The sequence below is a fragment of the Asterias rubens genome, chromosome 8 (assembly GCF_902459465.1).
Source record: "Asterias rubens chromosome 8, eAstRub1.3, whole genome shotgun sequence".
Taxonomy (NCBI): domain Eukaryota; kingdom Metazoa; phylum Echinodermata; class Asteroidea; order Forcipulatida; family Asteriidae; genus Asterias; species Asterias rubens.
In genome coordinates this window covers 15,181,192-15,195,951 of record NC_047069.1, presented here as the reverse complement: position 1 = coordinate 15,195,951, position 14,760 = coordinate 15,181,192, and the positions used below count along the sequence as shown (strand labels likewise).

At 40.0% G+C, this 14,760-nt stretch overlaps 1 protein-coding gene across 1 annotated transcript in view; it reads right to left on the bottom strand.

The window, feature by feature from the left end:
- LOC117294009 (neurobeachin-like) overlaps window positions 1-14,760 on the bottom strand; it is a 115,597-nt gene that overhangs the window by 21,778 nt on the left and 79,059 nt on the right. Inside the window, exons 26-32 of the mRNA XM_033776524.1 lie at window positions 13,490-13,670; window positions 12,662-12,822; window positions 8,809-8,838; window positions 5,449-5,556; window positions 4,563-4,935; window positions 3,227-3,871; window positions 2,112-2,510 (exon numbers count right to left, since the gene is read on the bottom strand). Coding sequence (XP_033632415.1) covers window positions 2,112-2,510; window positions 3,227-3,871; window positions 4,563-4,935; window positions 5,449-5,556; window positions 8,809-8,838; window positions 12,662-12,822; window positions 13,490-13,670 — 1,897 coding nt within the window. The remainder of the gene's footprint in view (window positions 1-2,111; window positions 2,511-3,226; window positions 3,872-4,562; window positions 4,936-5,448; window positions 5,557-8,808; window positions 8,839-12,661; window positions 12,823-13,489; window positions 13,671-14,760) is intronic.

The following is a 14,760-nucleotide window of genomic DNA, read 5'->3' as shown; positions in this document are numbered from 1 at the left end:
CGAACCCACACTCCGATGACTAAACCACCAGAACATGAATTCTATGCTCTAACCCGCTCGGCCATGACACCCCCCTCTACTAAAATGAATGGGTATCACTCGAAATTGCGTGGTTTTAGTTTTACCTCGTCGACTAACACGGTCGGCCATTTATGGGAGTCAAATTTTTGACCGTGTTAGTTCGCAAAGTAAAAGGAAAAACCACGCAATTTCGAGGCAAATTTGTGTGGATCATTGTATTCTACTTTTAAAATATCTTTCTAATCATATGCAGTTTAGCTTTTCAAAGACCAACTCGACCGATCCAAGGCAACGTGTGGCTTTAACAGCCTTAGACATTGTGCAATGTCGCGTCAACATTCACCCCGACCCCCCCCCCATTTCCCAAGGTCTCTGCCGGCTCTGATAATCCAGGCTAGCAAAGTGACATCAGATCCCAATACAGAGCACCCGCATGCACCCACCTGGTCAATCATAAACTCATACAATCCATGGCTCTTATCAATAATAATAAATGACGGCAATTAAAAATATGACATTAGCAATCTGCGTGCATGTACAGTACTTGTATGTGAGTATTCGAGCAGAGGTCACGCACGTTTTTCAACGATGACACATTTGTGAGGGTGCCTGTCGTCCGACTCATTTTTTATTTATATCGGTTTATGTTCATGGTCAGAGAGTCACTTCAGGTCATCTTTCAAGCTTACTGGTTATCCTTATTATGTATCTCATGTGGTAATGAGACCGAGGGACCCTGACTGGCACAGTGACCTGTAGGCCCAGGGATGCGAACTCTGAGCGCAAAGGGCAAAGACATGCGAGCTTGAAAACTATTTATCTTTAGTTTTAAAAGCCCTACTCTGCAATCTGGGGCGTTATTATATGGTTATAAATTGTATCTCCATTTCTTTTAGAATTTGATCTTAAAAAAGAACAAGAAAAAAAAAAAAAAGGAAATAACGATTTTTAAAAAAGATTTTTCTTTTAAGGGGGGAAAAAAGAAATTCTGTTTTACATCCCTGTAGGCCTGAAGGTACTTGAGCAGCGTTGTACTTAAGTAGAAAAGATGACAAAGAAATGCTCTGTTGATAGCGGAAAAACCCCCAAACAGGGAAAACACAAGCAGTCTGGAGTTTAGTTCACAAAGATAGTCCTTATTTAGGTCTAGTCCTAGGAACTACGTTAAACCTTGAGGCTAGTCCTGGCATTGATTATCCCCGTGGAATACTGTACAGCACAGGGGAGGCCCCCTAGGGGTTCCAGCTGCACATTTCAAGAATATCCCAGGGTTTTACCCCTTACCCCAACTCCGAAGCAGGGGTGGCCCCACCCTAGGGTACGCCCATTTGCCGTGGCAGACCGAGGGCAGACCGAGGGCAGACCGAGGGCAGACCGAGGGCAGACCAAGGGCAGACCGAGGGCAGACCAAGGGCAGACCGAGGGCAGACCGAGGGCAGACCGGGGGCAGACCAAGGGCAGACCGAGGGCAGACCGAGGGCAGACCGAGGGCAGACCGAGGGCAGACCGAGGGCAGACCGGGGGCAGACCGAGGGCAGACCGAGGGCAGACCGAGGGCAGACCGAGGGCAGACCGAGGGCAGACCGAGGGCAGACCGAGGGCAGACCGAGGGCAGACCGGGGGCAGACCGGGGGCAGACCGGGGGCAGACCGAGGGCAGACCGGGGGCAGACCGAGGGCAGACCGAGGGCAGACCGAGGGCAGACCGAGGGCAGACCGAGGGCAGACCGAGGGCAGACCGAGGGCAGACCGAGGGCAGACCGAGGGCAGACCGAGGGCAGACCGAGGGCAGACCGGGGTAAAGCAATCATAGTGTGAAAAGGTTAGCCATTAGTCCTGCCTTCGATTTCACCAAACTCTTTCCTAACTTAGGATTAATCTTAGGACTTAGGACGAGTTCAGTTCCGTATCCGAAGATGTTAGGACGCATTGAACCCATCCTAAGTTAGGACGGGTCACTCGTCCTCATCGAGATAGAATAAATCCTAGCGTTTAGTGAAATTGACTGCTGGGGAATATAGTAGTGTAAAAAGGGCTAATGTCAATATCGATATCCCTGGTTCACTAACTCAGAATAAGACAAATCCTCACCTTCAATAAGCAGTTCCTGCCCATGGCTCCCCAGCAGCGTCTTGGACAAAAATGGTGCAAAATCAATGAAAATCTCCCTCAGCAACGGTGCGGCCGTCTCCAACGCCTTGGTCAGTCTCTCCTCAACCGTTCCCTCCCCGAGGTAACAATCATTGAATGAATTCACCGTTTGCGTCGTGCTCTCTAGATCCAGGTTCTTTGGTCTCTCCTGAGGGGTTGCGTTTGCCTCACCCGGTGCGGCATTCGGTGGGACAGAGTGGTCCATGGGGAACGGCATGGGTGGATACGGAGGCTCGGGGTCGTCGTTGGAGTTCTTGCGACTGTGGTTCTCCTCTTCCTCTGGGACCTCCGGGGTTGCTGTGGCTGTCCAGGGCCAGGTCTGGAGAGGACGCTTCTCTGCTTTTTAATAAAGACGAAGAGAGTGGCATGATTATTTAATAATCTGTACTCATTATATGCAATATAGCTCCATTCAAATCCTTGTAGACAAAATTTAGGGGGAAAAAATACCCAAAACAAAGTGGGACAAGAAATATTTGACAAAAGAAACTCGTTTATTTAACTATATTAGAAGTATTGAAGCTGGAGTACTTGAAACCAATCACCCAATCTGAAAAGTCCAGCAACATCCTGCATGTTTGACACCTGCCCCTTTTTACATAGAAGTGTCCCCCACCCACATTCTTCTGGCTGTTAAGGCTCGGTCACACAGGCCCTCAAAACGAGTACGAAAACGAGAACGATAAAAATGCACACCCTTGATTGGTTGAATAAGCGTGGGCATATTCTGCGTGGAGCAATTCAACTTATCGAGGGCAAGGATTTTTATCATTCTTGTTTTTGTTCTCGTTCTTGGGGCCTTTGTAACCGGGCATTTACTGCTAATCACTAGGCAGGTATACCATGCCAGATATGTGGCAGAGGGTTTCCCCCTAACGTTCCCATACTCTTTTCCTCTTGTACAGAAGTTTGCCCCCCCCCCCCCACTCGCCTAAAATCCTCTAAAGAATTCCTGAGATTCCCAGAGCATCAAGAAGACACATTAGGTAGGGGGTAAACCATGACACATAAATGTTTCAAGGGGGTATTGCACATTTGTTATATGAGAAACTTACCCACTTTCTCCGAGGCCATAATAATAGACGAGATCGAGGCTGTATTCAAGGGTCCCGCAGCTCCATTCGCATCACCACCCTCATCCGGACTAGACTGTGCCGATCCATTAGGAGCACTACCGTTCATCTCCACTTTGCCATTCAACTGCCTCACTTCAGCCTTCTCAGGGGCACCCGCATCGCCTTGCTCCTTGCCTTGCCCTTCTTGAGTGGGTCGGGCAACGGCGACAGAATGCTCTTTGTCCTCCTTGTTATCTTCAGCCGTTTCCTTTGATGGGATCTCCTCCGCCATCTTCTCCTTATTCCCGTTTTCGACATTTTTCACATCCATCGACTCCTTCTCCGGCTCCGGCGAAAGATCCTTGGAGGAATTAACAGCGCCCTCTATTGTCTCTTCCTGAACGGCTTCTATGATGCGTTTCTCTTTTTGAAGCTCGTCCTCTTCCATTCCGGTCTGTGAGATTTCTGCTTCTCCTTCGATGACCCTGTTGTCCACATCGGGAGCGTCTTTGGATGTTAGAGGTTCATCTGAGTCTGGAATCTTTTCTTGAACCGTGTCGCTGTCCCTCTGAGGTGGGGTGCCTGGTTTGATTACCGGGGGCGGCTGATTGTCAGGCTTTGGTGTCTCAATCTTTTCAGTGAAATCTGTCCAATGAATATTAACGACACATTAATGCAGCTTACATCAACAAAATTCATAGCACCTCTGTTTAAACCATATGCATTGCTTGCTCCATCTTTTTAGAATTTAAATGTGCAGGTGCACTGCACTCAAGCTTTGGTTTTTCTGACCAGCAGAATGTGGGTTTAAGTCATGGGCCCAATTTCATAAAGCCTGTAAGCACAACAATTTGCTTACCATGAAATTTCTTCCTTAATAAAAACAGGATTACCAACCAAATTTCCACGTGATTTTTCCAGATTAAGCAAACAACAGCTGAAAGCCAGTAACAAGCAATATGCAACAAATTAAAATTTGGTTAGTAATCTTGTTTTTATCAAGGAAGAAATTTCATGCTAAGCAAATTTTAGTGCTTACAGGCTTTATGAAACTGGGCCCTGGTCTTTAATATTTGTGTCCTTAAACGAGACACTAAACCATAAATGCTTCGTTATTTGGATAGGACATAAAGCCGCAGGTCTTATGTATTGTGTAATACACGTCAAAGAATCCAGTACACTTATCGTTAAGAGAAGGGGTTCTCTTTAATAATAATTAGTTCTTATATAGCACATTTCACAATAACATAAAATAAAATAAAAACTGTAAACAATTAATGTGCCCATAGGATCACTTTATCACTAAAATATAGTACAAGGAAGGATTAAAGCTCACCATTCTCTGTGGATGGCTTCTCTTGGGGAGTACCAGCCAAACTACTTTCCTCCGTCGAATTACCCTCCTTCTCCTTCATGACCTCCGGTTTGGGCATTGCCTCCTTCTTTGGTTCTTCCTTAATTGACGGCTTCTTCGCGAGGCGTGTTAAGACCGTCTGTGTGCCTCGGTGTTCTGATGGTGTGTCCGAGGCTAGAGATTGGCTGCTGGCTGCGTGGCTAGGCTGCTGGCGGAGGGAGTTTTGGCGTGAGCGCGAGGATGGCGTTGATGATCCCACTTCGTTGTCTAGGATGTCACGGTAACGAGCGACCATGAGAACGGAGATGAAGTAGACAATGGCAAGGGCAAGGAACTGGGCTTGCTTGCTTTCCTCCTGATAAAAGAATTAGAACACACAAAATTACAAAAGAAGGAAAATCTTTTCATTTCAAAAAATATTTAAATCTTACTATGAGAATGAATTCAGGGGAATGAACCTGAAAACAATCTTAAAACAGTATTTAAAATATGCTGGAATAATCAACTGAATTTTTTGTCAACAAAAAAGTGGGTCTGTTCATTCTAAGGAGGAATTTGTGCATCAGACAAAGCGTCAAATTTAATGCTGTTTTGATTGAACATCATCAAAATTCCGGAATAAATGTTTTTAAAATTTAGTAAAAAAATGTACAGACCCATGTATTTAAAATACGATATGATTTTGACAAAATTCGTAAATAAAATGCGGTTTTACACCAATCTCAAATGAGGCTTGAACTTATACATTGTATTCCCAAGAAATGGGTGAATCACAAACCTGAATATGATCATGAAGCCCACTTTTTAAAACACACACAAAGACTGACCAAGGAAAGGAAAAAAAAGAGTTCACAGAATAAAAACCCACCACATCTCTGTAGACAACTGCCCTCAGTCGATGAACGTCCATATCTTGCAATAACCGCCCGAGATCTTTGATGGGCGACATCGGGCCAGCCAGGTGCTCCACGATATTCTAACCAATCACAATTCGGAGGGAAAAACAATGACACTTTAGAAAAAAACAAAAAGTCGAATTTTTTGGATGTTATTTGCAAAAAAATGAGGATTAATTCTTGTTAGAGACTTGGTGAGGTGCAAAGTGTGTGAAGCTGAGGAGAAGTGCCCTGTGCAGTGTGAAGCTGGTTAATATAACGCAACCATGATAAAATATAACCAGGTTAAAATAAACACAATACACCAGAGAGAAAAAAAAACACACATCAGGATCTTTACCCTAAAAAATCAAACTTCGGTTAATTAGCTTTACAAAGAAAAATTTAAAAGTGGCACAATTAATTGTTGGTTATAAGGACCAATTGTGTATAAGATTGATTTTATAAAAATTGACTATTTATTAATTCTGTATGTGAAGCCAAGGATTTTTCAAACTTAAGCAAACTTTGATTCACTTTTCTAGCAAAAAAAACCATTAATAGAAGACAAGAATTAATTACGGGGGCCAATTTCATAGAGCTGCTTAAGCAAAAAAATTTGCTTAAGCACGCAAATAGCTCGCTTATTTTACACATGTTACTGGCCAAAATTTCATGCCATATACATTGCTTGTGACTGGTATTTAGCTGTTGTTCACTTATCATAACAATTGAGTGGAGTCTTGGCCGGTAATCTGATTTTACTAAGCAATGAATATTTTGCTTCAGCAAATTATTGTGGCTAAGCAGCTCTATGAAATTGGGCCCAGGTTATAAAATGCAAAACTTTTTATCACAGCAGAGCTCAGCAGAGTGTTTTTATTATTATTTTATTATTTATTATTTTTTATTATTATTATTTTTTTTTTAATCTGGTAGGGAAACCAATGATTTTTAGAACCTAAGCGAACTTGTTATCACTCTACTTGCCAAGAACCCCCTTGCGAGAAGATGGAGATAATGTTAAAAATGCCACAATTAATTGTTGGTTATGAACCAATAAATTGTTATCACAGCAGAGCACGCTAGAGTTTGCTTTTTGTAGTGAAGCCAATGATTTTTAGAACCTAGCGAACTTTTTATCACTCTACTAGCCAAGAACCCCTTGAGAGAAGATGGAGATAATTTTAAAAGTGGCTCAATTAAATGTTGGTTTTGAAACAATCATTTTTACCACAAAAGATCACGATAGAGTGTTTTTTAATTCTGGTAGTGACGCCAAGGATTCTCAAACTTCAGCAAATTTTTAATCTCTATACTAGCAACGAACCCCATTAATAAAAGATAAAAGCTTCAGAATTAATTGTTGCTTATAAAATGACCATTTTTTACCAAAGCAGGGCATCATTGAGTGTTTTTGTTTTGCTTTGTCTTTTAATTATGGTATTGAAGCCAGGAATTCTCAAAAAAAGCAAAGTTAATCAATCTAGTCAAGAGCACGTGGAGAGAGTGCAAAGAAGGAAGTTTCAGTTTTAGATGAGGGAGGAAAACCCCAGATTATTATTTAAGGGCAAAACCCAAGCCGTCAGGTATGGATTGAAAACCCAATCCATGTAGTGACCCGCACAGGATTCGAAGCAGTGTCCTGGAAGTGGAAGGCGAGGAAAGAAACCGCTTGTGCCCTTTAAATGTTTCAGCAAGCATATCGGTATTATCCATATCATGGCGGTTGATTTGACTCAAGAAAACCGATAGTTGTGCTCAACATTTAGCAATAGTTAAAGACTCTGGACATTATTGGTAATTGTCAAAGACTAGCCTTCACTGTTGGTGTATCTCAACATATGCATAAAATAACAAACCTGCAATTTTTTTAGCTCAATCGGTCATCGAACTTGTAGGATAATAAGGAAAGAAAAAAACACCCCTGTCACACGAAGTTGTGTGCAATTAGATGGTTGATTTCGAGAACTCAAGTTCTAAATCTGAGGTCTCGAAATCAAATTCGTGGAAAATTACTTCTTTCTCGAAAACTACGTCACTTCAGAGGGAGCCGTTTCTCACAATGTTTTATACCATCAACCTCTCCCCATTACTCGTCACCAAGAACGGTTCTATGCTAATAATTATTTTTAGTGATTACCAATAGTGTCCGCTGCCTTTAATGCAGTCTTTGAATTTCGTTCTTGAAGGGGGCACAGCAATTTCCTCCGATAAGAGGCACTTCTATGAGGAAATATGTATTGGAAAGGGGCATCCGCAGCAAAAGCACAAGGCACCACAGCACTTGCTGCGGGTGCTGTAGGTTATTTCTAGGCATAAAAAAGTATATATCTATCTGCACCGGAATGACTGAAGTTGCCAAAAATACTTCAACAACCAAAGAGTGCAATATACATCATAGTTCGGTTTTTTTTATATACAGAAAAACATGTACAATGTAAAACAGTTCAGTGCTTCAACCAAAGTCAACAAAGTCTACACAAAATCTGCGCATTGTCTTTAATTTCAATTTGTTAAACCTGCAGATCCGGTAACATAAATACACAGACATCAAGGGGGTGGTTCCCTTGAAGAAATGTATTATACATAGAGAAAGACTCTGCTAGGGTCGAAACGTCAGGCCATTAACTATTTTTTGCATACATAGAATTAAGTCCAAACATCAATTATTTGAATGCTCTACCCGCCCCCCTCATCACCAAAGTCAAATTTGCATAACAACGAAAAAGCTATTGTTCTATTGTATTGATCTTAAAAAACGTAAATGACATAAATGCTTATTTCATGTGTAGCACGTGTAATTTTTGTTGTATTTTAAGCTTTTATTATCACAATACAGAAGGCAAATCATCCTCAATGCAGCTGTGAAGCTGAAGTGCAAAACCCAGCTACATTGTGTTCAAACCACAAGCATGTTTTAAAGGTGCCTTTTGGCAGCAAGCCATATCGACCCATATGTTTTTTCTGGAGGGAGGAAAGCAAACTCTTGTGGCATAGGCGGGAACCAATGCACAAATCTACTCACATATGGCCCTAGCTGGGAATCGAACCAGGGCCACAGTGGTGAGAGGCGAGCGCTTTTAGCACTAGCCAACCATGGATACACAAAATGGGTACAAACTAGGATGGTACATGTATGTGATGAAGATGATTTGGTTAATAGAGGAAGGTGTTTTTATGAAATTTATGAAATACGGTTAATCATGATGAGATTAATATTTTTCGGCGGCAAGACATTAGTGTTCAATCCACCGAATAAAACTAATCCAACAAGTGGAGGGGAAAAAATAAATGAAAATCCAACGAACTAAAGAAGAGAAAATAGGAGAGTATGATGATGTGCATTATACCTTCATAACCGATGAATACTTTCCCTGTAACTACAAAATGATAGAAAATGCAAAACAAACAAAAAATGGAGAAAATGAAAATCGGATGGGAACTCGGAGTCAACATGCAGATGAGAATATGACACACACACAAGGCAGCAAACTTTACGTGCTTTATCTCATGTGGGGGAATTCAATGCTGTTATATTGTATGCTTTTGGCATTGGAAGTGTAAGTTCTTTTTGTGTTATAGATTCAAATCTTCCTTTCAAGTCTGGTGAGCCTTTCTAAAGAAATGAATTCGAGCCCATAACTGGGAGGGGTGGGGGGAAGACGCCCCCTGACATCCATCTAACCCCCCCCCCCCAAAAAAAAACAAAATCCCCCAAATTGTTTTGACATAGTGTTTACATCCCCTCAGACTTTTCCTTGAACCGCTGCGTGACAAACCAATGTACAATTTCTTTCATATTCGAGCCTCTCCCTCACCAATAAAAATTAAAAACTGGTTATGGGCCTCAATTCAACAAAATCAGGGGGAAAATCCATCATGAACCTTGTTTTTCAAATGGTAAATTTATTAAGAAGCTAATTTCGATCCAGTTTAATGGCACATCCGTGCAGATGATTGCATAACTATGGAAAACAAAACAAAATCATACACTATATAACATCATGCATGAAAACTGAGTTGTTTCATAATAACACAGTCTGACAAAATTGTGGAAATAGATTCAGAGAAAAAAAGTTTCAGAAAGAGTTCATAAAGTTAAAGATTTTCAATACAGGTACAAAATAACCAACATCTTCCAATGGACATTTATACACCACAGCTAAAAAATGGATTCGGGCGAAGCTAGTATGGGAATGGGTAAGAAAAACCAGCCAAATTTAAACAACTTTTTTGAATTGTTGCATCAATTATTGTTAGCAGCTGGGTCAAATTAAGGTTAACTTAAGGAGAGACATATATATGCTCACCCTTTTCCGGGCGCCTGCCGTTAGTTTTAAACCAATAGGCTGTGTGCGTCCGTTTGTTAAGACATTAATTAAAGACAAGTCAGGTCAGTAAATCAGGTTTCCTGAAATTCTAAAGACATTCCTAAAGTCTCCAAAGATTCCACAACCTTTTGAGTGGGTTTTTGAAACTTTGAGAGGTTTGCGGTTGCACCATGTTAAAATCTCTTTTGAGTTGTGTTGGTTCTGAAAAGAACCGATGGTTGCATGGTGTTACCGGAAACCTCTCTTAACTTTTGGAGTCTAAACACAATCCACCTTGTTCCTATGTAAACAATCTATATTTTATGATATAAAAACTCTGCTGGACTTAATTATCCCAACAACAAAAAAGTCTCTGTGATGGTTTGAGTAAATGGGTGAGGTCAATTGATTGTTATTTGTGTAAGTTATGAAAGGTGCAAAAAATTCTTGACTTTTCATTTGCAAAGACTGATCTGTATACCGAGTTATTAAACTGAGTGTGTATACTGAGTTTGTGGGCAGCAAATAAGATTAATTAAGTAAATGAAATAAAGAAATATGCATGTAAACCATACAAAGCAAAAGCTCTTATGTTTTCTAAAAAAAAAAAAAGCATCCACTATTAATGATATAGGTTTTCTCGGTCAATTTCGGCAAATGAGCAGCCAATTTAACCACCAAGCTATTCTATTTCGTGTGAAATCGAATGCTACTGAAAAGGGTCATACGATTTCGTTTTATGATTAGTCAAATGTAATGTTTAAGCGGTTTTGTCCAAACAAGACGAGTAACCCGAGAAACAATCTGAGAAATGTTTCATGCTAAAAATATTTCTCAGATTGAAATGATTTGTGAATCCCTCGCTCTAAAACTACATTCCTTTAAAGGGAATTATTTCTCAAAATACTATACATTATCAACAGGTGCAGTGCTGCTTACCAAGTAAGTTTGTATGGTCATTCATTTTTTGAGTAAAGGTAATTTAAAGCAATTGGACACTTTCGGTAAACAGTATTATCCAAGGCCCCCACACCTCGTGTATCACAACTTATACATAAAATAACAAACCTGTGAAAATTTAGGCTCAATCGGTCATCGGAGTCGGGAGAAAATAACGGGAAAACCCACCATTGTTTCCGCACGTTTCGCCGTGTCATGACTTGTGTTTAAAATAAATCCGTAATTCTCGATATCGAGAATTGATATTGTTTTAATGTTTTCTCAAAAAGTAAAGCATTTCATGGAACAATATTTCAAGTCAAGTCTTCCAACATTACCTTCTGTAAACCCTGTAAGTTGTTTGTAAATCTGTGAACTTTTTCTGTTCCGAAAGTGTCCAATGGCTTTAAGAGAGTATGGAAGGGACAAAATGAAACTACTCTGAAACCAATAGACGTGTGATTCAATCATTTATGTGGTTCTTGGATATTGATGTTTAAACCAGAACGATTAGATCAAACAAAATAAAAAAAGTTGGAATTAGTTGTCCATCTGTTGTTATCGATTGTCATTTTTAGGGACATGGTGGACTACTTAGCAGTTAGAGTTCTAATGGGTACTTATAAAATTAGTACAAAATAAAACGCCAACTCTAAAATCATTCCTTGTCATTAGGGTGTGCATGTGTTTGTTACTGACGTGGAGTGGGTAGGACGGTTATCATGAATGAATGAGGACTGATCAGTGATGACAATAAATAGTTCCCACAAGACGTCAAACAGTCGGCCATCTTTACGGGCAAATTCACTATTTCTTGTACGAACAACTACATGTATAAGCAAGTTTGAGGTACACTTTTTAGTCGACCCATGATTGACAACTGAACAGCAACATACATGCGCAATCACTCAAACAACTTGTTTGGAAGTGTAGTCTACCATCGGTACATTATTCAATACTTCCATTGCCTTCTGCTTTTTCGCTATAGTGTCACTGGTTCCCTTCTGCACTTTACACATGTTAGCATGTCGAGCGCATCAACTTTGTGTGAGACACCAAGGAGTTTGTTCAAATTTCTGTGCAAGATTAGTCTTTGAGCCACTCCGCTAAATAGAGTAACGCCTTACACAGCTCAACGGCAACATCCAAATTGCCCGTAAAGATGGCGTCTATTTGGGAACTATCTATCTATTGGAATCACACACATGCAATGAGATGATTACGGAGCTATCTTCCAACAATTCTCTTCATTCTTTACTTTGGTCAAATCTAGTTGAGGTCTGCAATTTTCTAAAATGTACTCTAATGATTTTGCTGACATACTTTCATTTTAAAGCAAAAGAAATCTCCCTATTATTCAGACTAGACTGAATAAAACGAACGTTTGTTTTTGATATTTCACCAAACAACCCATACAAGGCATGATAATTAGTTTGAGGAAACAATTTTGAAAAAAATTGTCCAGTACAAAGACTGACCTACATGTACACATGGTGTAAGCTGTAATAGACTAATCAGGCAAGATAATTGGAAAACAGACGAAGAATTTCATGCCTGCCATACCCAGCTAGTACACGCTTATCTACTTTTCATACGTGCAGCTTTTTTATTGAGATGCATCGTGAATCAACTAGAGTAAAGCCCGGTTCATATTTCCTGCAAATGCAAATGCGAAACTACTTTAGCATCACAATTTCACAATGAATATTTCACAAACAGTTGAACTTTCTTCAACTCCTGAGAAACATTCGCTGCGAAAAAAACGGCCATGTAACGTCAAAATTAATGCCGCATTGGCATTCGCATTCGCAGGAAGTATGAACACTTTTAAAATCCTTCAAAATAGCCGTCTCTTAAAACAGACAACTTGATTGCTATTAGTATCTCACGTCATTCAACCTTATCCTCGACTACTCATTGAGACATGAGTTGACTTTCGACCCTTAAACCTTACCCTTGCTGACGGCTGAGTAGCATTAATGAGAGTTTGGATGCGACCGGTTGGACTGGTAGGCTCACTGAGATTGATGCTGCTCAAGCTGACATGGCTGGAGTTTGGCGAGGGCTGCGTCCTGAAGCGACACTCCAAGACATTACGGATGGCACAGAAGGTAGCTGTTTAGAACAAATCAGATTAAAAGTTGTATAAACAATAAACAGGCGGGAACTTTTATTCAGAAACAAAGCTGAAAATTTGGGTTCAATGACTGCCAGAGTCCACAAATTTATGCTATTGGACAGGACTATCCAATATTATTTCGCGGTAATAAATAAATATTTCTCCAGAAGACGATCAGAGCATACTGATCAAAACTTCGAGTTGAAACCTACAGTTCTTTTCAGAACACCCCCAACTCAATTAGAGATTATCACCACATGGTGTTACCGCAAACCTTACTAAATAATAAACAAAAACATGTTCCCAAGTTAAATGAAATGGATCTCTGTGTGTGTGGTATATTAACGCTTTTGGGGTGACAGGGGGAAAAATGCCCAGAGCGGGACTCGAACCTGCAAACCTGCGGCCTCCAGATTAACATGCCAGTGCTCAACCAACTGGGTTGTTGAGCTTAGAGGCTTTTGGGGGGAAAAAAACACTTTGTGTGTTTGTGTATAGATTTTGTCTGTTTATTGTTAATTCCATTTTTCATAACTGTGTAAAAACTTTGTAAATTTTAATGTTGTCAACCTTTTGGTTGTTTTTTATTCAGATTAGAATAAACCATTAATAGTATAATAACAAATAATAATGTATGAAATTATGCAGTGAAATAAAACTCACTGAGTCTGAGGCACTGTCTCAGGATACCTCCTCGTGGCATATTCTTCTCAACCTCTAGCTCTCCAAAGTTCTGATTACTCGCAAACACCAGGACGTCTACCAAGTTCATGATACGATTGATAAAGGATATCCCAACCTCTAGCGGTAGGCCTTGTGTAGGCTCAATCACGTCTGGCTCATGCTGTAGAGACAACAAATTACTTTGTGTCAAGATTGACATTATTAAACAAAACTTTAAAGAGGGTCTCTAAGTTAAATTTGGGGGTTTGAGATGTACATGTTCTCATTTTCCAATAGATAGAATCCTCATGAAAAGTTTCTAAAATGGTGTAAATTGTCATTTTTTTAAATTTTATACTCTTTTAGAGTGAATTTTTATACATGACGTCATCGGACATCAATAACAAATGAGTCTGTTCATTCTAAAGAGAATTTTGTGCACCAGTCAAAGGGTACCATTCAATGCCTTCTTGATTGAACATCATTTAAATTTAGGATTGAACTCAAAATTCTCTGCACACAAATGTACAGAGCGCTTGTTTGAAATGTGATGTCATCGAATGTTTTTGGATTTTGACAAAAAAATTCATTCAAAGGCTATCAAATACCACTGCACTTTACACTTTTTTAACATGAGGTTAGAGGTTAAAGACTTGTAATTCCCCGACCCCCCACATTTTCATTAGGACTCTGTCTATTAGAAAATGGGTGGATCACAGAACTGAGTTTGACCTTGAAGCCCCCTCTTTAAAGCAACTTGGCTTTTGAGTCGTTAGTTAGGTCTCATCACACATGCTGCATATTTCAAAATTCATCCTGTATTAAGAGGCAAATATTTCATCCTGTATTAAGATACAAGTAAGTTATTAAGATGTTATACAGTGGTGAACAATGGCCTTTCATTAGTTAGCAAAACTTAAAACTCAAAAGGATGAGAAACAAAAATACATGCCAGTCTCCATTCCAGGTTAATGCCTGTGCATGCTACATAAGGGATTGTCCCAGGGTGTAATTATACATCAGCCAATCAACTGACAAAAAAACAAAAAAGGACCTTTCAAAATTGTTCCGCACATTCATAATTGGCCTTCATAATTCAGTTTGGTAAAACTTGGCTGACAAAGATGTCATCCAACATGAAGTAAACAATCATTTGTAGCAAAATAGTGCATTATCTTCATTCAAAAAAATAAGCCTTAGCATTTTTGTTGCTTATAATATAATAATAATAATAACAAATTCTCATATAGTGCATTTCACAGTAAACCGTA